The sequence below is a fragment of the Semicossyphus pulcher genome, unplaced genomic scaffold (assembly GCF_022749685.1).
Source record: "Semicossyphus pulcher isolate SPU_LCO1_2020_fin unplaced genomic scaffold, fSemPul1.0.p SCAF_9, whole genome shotgun sequence".
NCBI lineage: Eukaryota > Metazoa > Chordata > Actinopteri > Labriformes > Labridae > Semicossyphus > Semicossyphus pulcher.
The window spans coordinates 8,132,621-8,142,766 of NW_027211770.1; the positions used below are offsets into that span (position 1 = coordinate 8,132,621).

General features: G+C 40.6%; 2 protein-coding genes across 2 annotated transcripts; both read left to right on the forward strand.

Moving 5' to 3' along the window:
- The first annotated feature begins 1,178 nt into the window (after positions 1-1,178).
- On the forward strand, positions 1,179-1,683 carry LOC138583872 (hepcidin-like). Its single transcript, XM_069655921.1, has 3 exons — positions 1,179-1,265; positions 1,351-1,428; positions 1,591-1,683. The coding sequence occupies exons 1-3, from the start codon at positions 1,179-1,181 to the stop codon at positions 1,681-1,683; spliced, it is 258 nt and encodes an 85-aa protein (XP_069512022.1).
- Positions 1,684-8,737: 7,054 nt separating this feature from the next.
- Positions 8,738-9,242, forward strand: LOC138583855 (hepcidin-like). The gene is made up of 3 exons (XM_069655900.1): positions 8,738-8,824; positions 8,910-8,987; positions 9,150-9,242. Exons 1-3 carry the CDS (start codon positions 8,738-8,740, stop codon positions 9,240-9,242), a joined length of 258 nt encoding a protein of 85 aa, XP_069512001.1.
- Positions 9,243-10,146: the final 904 nt, after the last annotated feature.

The window sequence follows — 10,146 nt, forward strand, 5'->3', positions numbered from 1 at the left end:
TAGTGAAAGTATTTGCAAACTCTGCTGTCATTTCAATGGTATATGTGATGTGGGTTCTTCATTGTGCACAGCTCAAAGATGCTTGGAAGTACACGATAAGTCTAATGATAGGAGAGAATAAAATTGTACTTTAATCAAACCAATTGACCCTTTGCTAAGCCCCACCCTTTAACGGCCACTGTCCAATCCTACGTTAGCAACCGTAACTAGGCGTGGGAGGCTTATCAAGCTTTCAGAACCAGGAGAAATGCCTAAACGGTGTCCATGTGGAATCTGCAAGTCTGACAGCAGATATCCTCGACGTTTAGAGGGGGGTGTCATATTTGTAGTTTTTCTGAAACTAAAAACTCGAGAGGAGAGATGTTGGACATGGATTAAAAATTGTGGAAGACAGACCCCTTGGTTTGTGCCATTGATGTGGCAAACAAACAGGATTGTGTTGGGCTTTCCTGTTGGGCTTTCCTGTTGTGCCTTTAGGAGATCCAGTGTATGGATCGAGCCCACGATACGCGAGCGGTATCCTGACACGCTTTGAACAAAATTAAAAAGTGGGATCATTTAGTTTTGCTAGCAATGGGCTAAAACATATTAGATAATGAAAGTTATAGGGAGTCATGAGTAAACAGTAGCTTAAAATAAAACAATATATTGACGCAACCTGCTGAGCAAGAACATTGATGTTCCTGTATATAATTGTCCTTAACATGAATCGTCAAGACGTGGGGTGTCTGACGCCTGCATTGGGACCGGCGAGCTTTTGAAATGTTTTATTATTTCCCTTTGAACATCTCTCACTCTTATAGTTGAAAACGCCAGAATATTTTCATGCCAGTGCGAAAGCTTGACAGGTAGAGCAACTGTAACCAGGGGGGCTTCAGGGTCAAGGGTCAATTATAGATTGCGTAAGAGACGAACAAAAACTGAGAATTTCCAATGACCAGTGTTTAGGAATTTCCCGTTCTCATTCCCAGCATCCCTCTGAGAGTGAAGCAAGTTCATTCCTGACAGCAGATACTGTACTGTAAGTGCCGTCAGTGACGAGGAAACAGTGGTATAGATGAGTATAAATATCAGCACATTCTCCATCTCAACCATCAGACAGGAGAAGAAGTCAAAGGAGCTGACAAGAGTCACCAGAAGAGTCAGAGGATTGAACAACTTAAAGCTCTCTAAACAAGATGAAGACATTCAGTGTTGCAGTTGTTGTGGCCGTCGTGCTCACATTTATTTGTATTCAGGAGAGCTCTGCTGTCCCAGTCACTGAGGTGAGAACTTGACTTTAACTCATTTAATATTATTATCAGTTGTGATGCATTGACAGTTGGTTGACGTTTGGTTTCATCTTTACAGGTGCAAGAACTGGAAGAGCCAATGAGCAGTGACAATCCAGTTGCTGAACTTGAAGAGACCTCAGAGGACTCATGGAAGGTACGTTCACTTAATGGAATTATAAAAGCCAAACATCATGAGATTATTCAGATATCAGTGGAGGTCTTTACCTTCAAAGTGCTCTGATTGTTAGTGCACAGAGATCAGACAGAGTGAGTGATGCTGCTGGAGATGAACACTTTGCTCATGTCTTTCACACAGATGCCGTATAACAGACAGAAGCGTGGCATTAAATGTCGCCTGTGCTGCGGCTGCTGTAAACCCGGCGTCTGTGGACTGTGCTGCAGATTCTGAGGAGTCCTTCAACAAACACTGAATGTTCATTTGTTCTGTATTAAAGCCATTTTACTGCTATGAGCTGCATGCATAGTGTTGTGACTACATTATGTACATGTTGTGCTCAACATTTGAAAACTATTGTATCATCACAATAAACTTTATTTTAATCAATATATTGTATGTAGCAGTTTTGCTTTATCAATGAATATCCATAGTTGTCACATTGTTTTGAACACCATATATACCCTTTCCATTGCTGTGCAGACGACACACAGATTTACCTTCCACTGAGACCTGGTGACCAAAGAAGCCTAGCTGCTGTTTCTAACTGCCTCAGGGATATTAAATGTTGGATGGCACAAAGTTTTCTGCAGCTCAACGACTCACACATAGAAATCATCCTTTTCAACTATCCCAACTCACACATCAATCAGACTGAAAGTGCCCTTGGTCCACTGTCGTCAAATATCACACCCACTGCAAGAAACTTAGGAGTCATTTTTGATTCAGATTTAACATTCCAACAACACATTAAGAAAGTCGTCCTGTCCTGTTTTATCCCATTAAGGTCCATTTCCAAACTCAAATCAATTCTGTCACACGCCAACTTGGACAAAGTCATTCACTCACTGTATTTTCTCGACTCGACTCCTGTAATTCACCCCTTTCAGGTATCAATCATAAATCTCTCTCTCGCCTCCAACTGGTCCAGAATGCAGCAGCTCGGCTTCTTACTGGTTTTAACAGACGACGTCACATCACTCCTATCCTTGCCTCCCTTCACTGGCTCCCTGTTCGTTTGAGAATTGATTTTAAGATTTTACTGATCACTTTTGAAGCTCGTCTGGGTTTTGCCCCGATCACTTTACGAATGCTGGCCCCTCATGAGCCATCTCGCGCCCTTAGATCCTCAGGTGGCGGCCTTCTGGTCGTTCCAAAGTCGAGGCTCAAATCTAAAGGTGACTGTGCTTTTGCCGTCAGGCCTCCTCGGCTTTGGAACGACCTGCCTGAGGAGATAAGGCGTGCAGAGTCAGTGACTACTTTTAAATCACTTTTTAAAACTCACTTTTACAGACTTGCATGTGACATGTGATGTTCACCTTTTTAAATACATTATGAAAATGCTTTATCCATTCATCTGTTTTATTTATCTTTAATTTATTTATGTCTTATTCATTATATTGATCCCAATCTTTTTAACTCTTCCTCCGATGTGATGTCATCTTTTTATTTTCTTTTTATCACCTTTATGGTCTTTTATTGCTTTATTTCTCTATGTATCTCTTTATTTGTTTTGCTTATTGCTCTAACTGCTTCTGTTTCTGTTTTGTCACTTTTATTCTTGTTGACCTTTGGTGTTTGACCTCAGTTCTTTTCTTTTGTTGACATGTCTTAAATACTCTCTGTTTGGCCTCATTGTTGAAAGTCCTTTCATCTGTTGTGTATTCTGTAATCTTCCTGAGTTCCTGCCTTTGCGTTGTCTGTCGAATAAATATAAATAAATAAAGTTTTTATGTAATGCAACATATTTTTACATCATTTCACAAGTGATGCAGCTGTATTGTTCTGCAGCAGCATGCTGTAAGTTATACATGATCTAGTTCAAATAACAACAGTGAGTCAGTATGCATACTGCAAATATAAAGGCTGCACTTTGGCCTCTGTAAGGATAGTCAAATAAGATTATTAAAGTGTGGTGCAATAAAATATGATAAAGGACTAATGCAGTTTGGAACGTGCTTTGTTGGCTCTCTCAGACAAGCGTGTGTCTGCTTACACACACTTGTCTTGGGAAACAGAGAAGTGAAAAAACAACTGAATGTCCTTTTAGATAAAAGTTTCAATGGGCACAAAAGTCATCAAATAGTTGACTTCATATAACATAGCTGAACCAAGTTAAAACAGCTTTAAGTTACACAATATAGCATTGCAAACACAACGTATCACTTTGATCACAGTGCTTTTAATATTAGCGCTGATGTTACGGCCTTCTCACGTTTCTTAACTCAAAACTGCAAGTTATGAGGATAAAGAGAGAAAGATCTGTTTACATTGTCGTCATGGTTACGTTAATGTTGTTTGACTTTCAGGTTTATGACAAGTAAATGTCAGACATTGCAGAAAAAATGTTGTCAATAAATATGTGTGCGTTTTGCTTCAAAGATTTGTTGCTGTCAAACATAATAATGTGAGATCATTATGACTGGAAATGAGGCACGTCTTCAAAGTACATTAGAGAAAAGATGAATGTTCAATCAACACTCAGCTTCTTTATCAGTATAATTATATTTGATATTTTGGTCACATGAAGGCAGCATGTGTGTCCACAAGGTTATCAATGAATGAATGAATGAATGAGGGAATGTTAGTTATTGCATTATATCTTTGGAAAAACTGAAGATGGACAAAATACAAACGGCCCCTAAAATAACTTTTGGTTTTCTAATTTTACGACTTTACTTTGTTAGAATATAATTGTCCATACTATTAATTATGTAACACAGTTTTCAATGTTTAAGTATGCTGTGAATTTAGTTCAGAGGACATTTTATTTCATGAACCTGAAAAGTGAAAGATACTTGGAAGTACAAAATAAGTGTAAGCTTGCTGATGATGGATATGTTACAATGTTACAGAGAACTTGTCCAAAGCGACGCACATCTGAGTTAATACAACACAAGCAAGGATCAAGACAGGAGGGAACAAAGTCAGTAAGTGCCAACAAACGGCTTCAAGTGCGATCAGACACTGGTGTAGACAGGCCGTGCACAGAGGCTGTGCACAGAGGCTGTGCACAGAGGCTGTGCACAGAGGCCGTGCACAGAGGCGTAAAGAAGCCGATTTGTTGTCTTTAATTTTCTCATCATCAACATCAACATCGTTGTTATCATCATCATCATGATTATCTGAATCAACATCAACGATATCCTCAATATCATCATCATCGACATCATCAATAGCATCAATATCATTAAGTGCAGAGGTGTTCATAAAGAGCTGGGTCTTTAGCTTCTTCTTAAAGGTGAAAGGGACTCTGCAGACCGAATGGAGTTTGGTAACTCATTCCACCACCGGGGGACCACGGAGGAGAAGAGTCTAGTTAGAGACTTAGAGCTCTGTTGTAATGGGAGTACCAGGCGCCTTTCAATGGCAGAGCGTCGTGGGCGGGAGGGAGTGTAGACCTGGATGAGGGCGTTCAGGTCGGCAGGAGCCGCTTTTGTTGCTGTTTGTCAGCGAGCAACAGGGTTTTGAATGTGATGCGAGCAGTGACTGGGAGCCAGTGGAGGGATATGAAGAGCAGAGTGACGTGTGATGTTTTGTGCAGGTTGAAGTCAAATCGACGCAATAGAACAATCGAGGCCACGTGAACCTAATATGTGGAACAGACAAACAAAAACTGAGAATTTCCAATGACAGGTGTTTAGGAATTTCCCGTTCTCATTCCCAGCATCCCTCAGAGAGTGATGCAAGCCCGTTCCTGACAGCAGATACTGTGCTGTAGGTCCTGTCAGTGACGAGGAAACAGTGGTATAGATGAGTATAAATATCAGCACTTGTCTTTATCTTGTGCTCTTAACCTTTTATTTACTTTTATCTCCTTTGGAGTCCCTACCTCCGGTGTTTCCTCACGCATATGATAGCATTTCCTCAGGTCCTGTGTTTATTGACTTCCTGTTTTTATTGAGTGCTTTTATGATTGTTGTCTTTATTCATTTTAGTAGTTACAGTCTTTTATTGCTTTGTGTGTGGACGAGGGGGTTGGGTTGTTTCATTGTGTAAAGCACTTTGTGCTACATTTTGCTAGTATAAAAAAGTGCTAAACAATAAAGTCTGATTGATTGATTGATTGATTGATTGATTGATTGATTGAGTCTGAATGAACTATTTCATATTAACAACAACAAAATGGAGCATTCCTTATGCAGCACAGTTCTATCAAACAGCTAGGTATTAATTGTGCTTTAAAACAAAACCAACAGAGTAAATAAACTAACAAAGCAGCAACATGCAGTCATATGATGTGAAAGTGCATCTGAGGTCACAGGTCACCATTTGTTTCTTTTATCTGTTTCATTCTCGTGTTTTCTTTTTATCAAACGTATCTATCAAGAGGCTCTGAAGGTTTTGACGTGCAGCCTTGAATGTGACAACCTATACGTGGATCGTCACCAATGAGGACACACTTCATTGAATCATGCACAACTAACTCTGCCTTTCTACGTGACATAAATATTAAATGCATAAATGCATAAAGATGCATCTGACCAAGTTAAAGTTCTTCGGATTGACAGCAGATTTCTGTGAGATGAACCCTGACGTTAGGTAAATGCCATCATCTGTTTGTCTGTCCATTGTGCATATTCATTGTCAAAAACAACACTTTCACATAATATATTTCAGAGACATTTTATTTCATATTTTTTGCATGTAGAGGAACAAATTGACATGAAGTGGTTGTTAAAATCCCAGGTGCAGGACTCTTCAGAACGAGCAGCAGATACCGCAGAAGGTATTTCCAAAAGAGGAATAGCAGCAAGTCTTGCAACCTGCTGGGCTGCTTTCACGCTTCTTCCTGTTGAAAATCGGCATCTGTGTGAAAGACAAGAGAGACATGAGCAAAGTGTGCATGTCCAGCATCCATTCTGTTTATTCTCTCGTTGTCCCTGGAGATAACATCAGAGGGGTGTACTATGAAGCGAGATGAGTGGGTTAGCCAGGTGTGTTGAGCCTAACGCCAGGGTTTCCGTGTCACGAAGCTGGCTCTTTTTTAACCTGGCTGGGTCACCATGGTAACTTCGGCTTAAAATTCGGCTCTAAAGCGCCGCCCTTTCATTCATTATTTCCTGACGATGTTCTCCGTGGGTAATATACATCCTCAGCTGAGGTTATATGTAAATATAAACCTTCGGAGCCGTAACATTAGTCTGAAGCACAAAGCCTGGGTTAACAGAGACATAACCACCTTTGTGATACCTGTTATCTCCAACTGGGGCTTCAGGCTATCTGTCTGTCTGTCTGTCTGTCCATCCATCTGTTAGTTAACGTACCTTCAGCGATGCATCCGACATCTCTTCATGTTCAGCAGCGGGGTTTTCACTGACCACTGGCCACTGCTTTTCCACCTGGTGATGAATTATGTTCTTTTAGGAAAGACATCTTATCATTTTGAAGAAACACTCGTGGCTCATAAGCATATTTAATTATGTGAGTAAACTTCTTACTTCAGTGACTGGGACAGCAGAGCTCTTCTGAAGGCAAATAAAGGCGAGCATGACGGCCACAGCAACGCTGAACGTCTTCATCTTAGGAGAGTAGAAGTTGAGTTGTCAGCAGATAGCAGCTTATGTTGTTGTTTCTTTTGGTGACTCTCGTCAGCTGTTTTAAGGTAGATCTGTCTGTTTGATGGTTTAGACTGTGATAAGAGCAGGTATTTATACTCGCCTGAGCTACTGTTGCCTCATCACTGGCAGAATTTACCTGCTTCCAGTAATGGGCCTTCACCTCGACTGAAGCTGGAACAGGTTTGGGAATCTTTTGCCCTTTGACCTTAGGCTATTTTGTGTGTCACACAACAAAAATAAACCAGTAACTTTATTTCCAACATTCTTTTTATTGATTTTCAAAGAGAAAACAACAACAGCTTAGTACACTTTTACAAAGTATTTGCATAGTTGGTCCAGGAGTCACACCCAACATGTATCAAGCCAGCATAGTACAGATGTGATTAACAGTGGTGTTGTACATTTACAACACAATCCTGAAGCCCATCCAATTCTCTTTATGCCAAACTGCACTTATTATTCAGACAATTCAAAGGTTTCTCCAGTATCTCAACTTCTCTAAAGTGACAACATCACATATCAGAGATTTCCACAGTTGAACAGCAACATTAGTGAAAGTATTTGCAAACTCTGCTGTCATTTCAATGGTATATGTGATGTGGGTTCTTCATTGTGCACAGCTCAAAGATGCTTGGAAGTACACGATAAGTCTAATCACAGGAGAGAATAAAATTGTACTTTAATCAAACCAATTGACCCTTTGCTAAGCCCCACCCTTTAACGGCCACTGTCCAATCCTACGTTAGCAACCGTAACTAGGCGTGGGAGGCTTATCAAGCTTTCAGAACCAGGAGAAATGCCTAAACGGTGTCCATGTGGAATCTGCAAGTCTGACAGCAGATATCCTCAACGTTTAGAGGGGGGTGTCATATTTGTAGTTTTTCTGAAACTAAAAACTCGAGAGGAGAGATGTTGGACATGGATTAAAAATTGTGGAAGATAGAACCTTTGGTTTGTGCCATTGATGTGGCAAACAAACAGGATTGTGTTGGGCTTTCCTGTTGGGCTTTCCTGTTGTGCCTTTAGGAGATCCAGTGTATGGATCGAGCCCACGATACGCGAGCGGTATCCTGACACGCTTTGAACAAAATTAAAAAGTGGGATCATTTAGTTTTGCTAGCAATGGGCTAAAACATATTAGATAATGAAAGTTATAGGGAGTCATGAGTAAACAGTAGCTTAAAATAAAACAATATATTGACGCAACCTGCTGAGCAAGAACATTGATGTTCCTGTATATAATTGTCCTTAACATGAATCGTCAAGACGTGGGGTGTCTGACGCCTGCATTGGGACCGGCGAGCTTTTGAAATGTGTTATTATTTCCCTTTGAACATCTCTCACTCTTATAGTTGAAAACGCCAGAATATTTTCATGCCAGTGCGAAAGCTTGACAGGTAGAGCAACTGTAACCAGGGGGGCTTCAGGGTCAAGGGTCAATTATAGATTGCGTAAGAGACGAACAAAAACTGAGAATTTCCAATGACCAGTGTTTAGGAATTTCCCGTTCTCATTCCCAGCATCCCTCTGAGAGTGAAGCAAGTTCATTCCTGACAGCAGATACTGTACTGTAAGTGCCGTCAGTGACGAGGAAACAGTGGTATAGATGAGTATAAATATCAGCACATTCTCCATCTCAACCATCAGACAGGAGAAGAAGTCAAAGGAGCTGACAAGAGTCACCAGAAGAGTCAGAGGATTGAACAACTTAAAGCTCTCTAAACAAGATGAAGACATTCAGTGTTGCAGTTGTTGTGGCCGTCGTGCTCACATTTATTTGTATTCAGGAGAGCTCTGCTGTCCCAGTCACTGAGGTGAGAACTTGACTTTAACTCATTTAATATTATTATCAGTTGTGATGCATTGACAGTTAGTTGACATTTGGTTTCATCTTTACAGGTGCAAGAACTGGAAGAGCCAATGAGCAGTGACAATCCAGTTGCTGAACTTGAAGAGACCTCAGAGGACTCATGGAAGGTACGTTCACTTAATGGAATTATAAAAGCCAAACATCATGAGATTATTCAGATATCAGTGGAGCTTTTTACCTTCAAAGTGCTCTGATTGTTAGTGCACAGAGATCAGACAGAGTGAGTGATGCTGCTGGAGATGAACACTTTGCTCATGTCTGTCACACAGATGCCGTATAACAGACAGAAGCGTGGCATTAAATGTCGCCTGTGCTGCGGCTGCTGTAAACCCGGCGTCTGTGGACTGTGCTGCAGATTCTGAGGAGTCCTTCAACAAACACTGAATGTTCATTTGTTCTGTATTAAAGCCATTTTACTGCTATGAGCTGCATGCATAGTGTTGTGACTACATTATGTACATGTTGTGCTCAACATTTGAAAACTATTGTATCATCACAATAAACTTTATCAATGAATATCCATAATTGTCACATTGTTATAAAATTCCCTTATTAGCATATTAGTGATTCAATAGTAGCCACTGTGTGAAAGCATTGACATGTGCTTGTTTTTCTTTGGTTGATCTTGAAACTTTCTCTGAAGCACTTGAAGTGATTTTACATTTTTGCTGCAGTAATGATTTTCAACCTGAATGTGTTGAGGAGTTGGGGGTGTGGCTTGGTCGGGTGAGGCAGTGATGCAGGATTCTTCAACACTGATGATTTGCCTCAGGTGATGGTTGGTTGCTTGGTTCAGTGGCTGAGACTGAAGACAACCAGGTTGAGAATGCACACAGAATACTGTTGCAGCTGTGGCTCAGTGGTGGTTGGTTGTGTTTCAGTGGAAAGGTTGGGAGTTCGATCTCTGGCTTCTACAGTCTACATGTGTAAGTTTCCTTGGGCAAGACACTGAACCCCAGATTTCTCCTGAAATCAAAGCCATCGGTGCCATCTGTGCATGAATGGTTAGACACTGATTGGAGACTGGCGCCACAGCAGTGTATGAATGTGTGTGTGAAAGGGTGAATGTGACATGTAGTGTAAAAGAGCTTTGAGTGGTCTGAAAAAGACTAGACCTTACCATTGCTCAGAATTGTATGTATGCATTAATGAACTAATACATATTAACAAAAAAACAGACGTTGTGTAAATGCTATCATAAGTGGTTTGTTTGTCAACTGTGCATAGCAGTAACAGCAGTATATTTTAACAATAACAATAACTTTA

Excerpts from the sequence above, each read along its gene's own strand:
- LOC138583855 (XM_069655900.1), top strand. The coding sequence starts at position 8,738 with ATGAAGACATTCAGTGTTGCAGTTGTTGTGGCCGTCGTGCTCACATTT. Across the intron at positions 8,825-8,909 it reads CTGCTGTCCCAGTCACTGAG|GTGCAAGAACTGGAAGAGCC; the intron begins GTGAGAACTTGA and ends TCATCTTTACAG. Across the intron at positions 8,988-9,149 it reads CCTCAGAGGACTCATGGAAG|ATGCCGTATAACAGACAGAA; the intron begins GTACGTTCACTT and ends TCTGTCACACAG.
- LOC138583872 (XM_069655921.1), top strand. The coding sequence starts at position 1,179 with ATGAAGACATTCAGTGTTGCAGTTGTTGTGGCCGTCGTGCTCACATTT. Across the intron at positions 1,266-1,350 it reads CTGCTGTCCCAGTCACTGAG|GTGCAAGAACTGGAAGAGCC; the intron begins GTGAGAACTTGA and ends TCATCTTTACAG. Across the intron at positions 1,429-1,590 it reads CCTCAGAGGACTCATGGAAG|ATGCCGTATAACAGACAGAA; the intron begins GTACGTTCACTT and ends TCTTTCACACAG.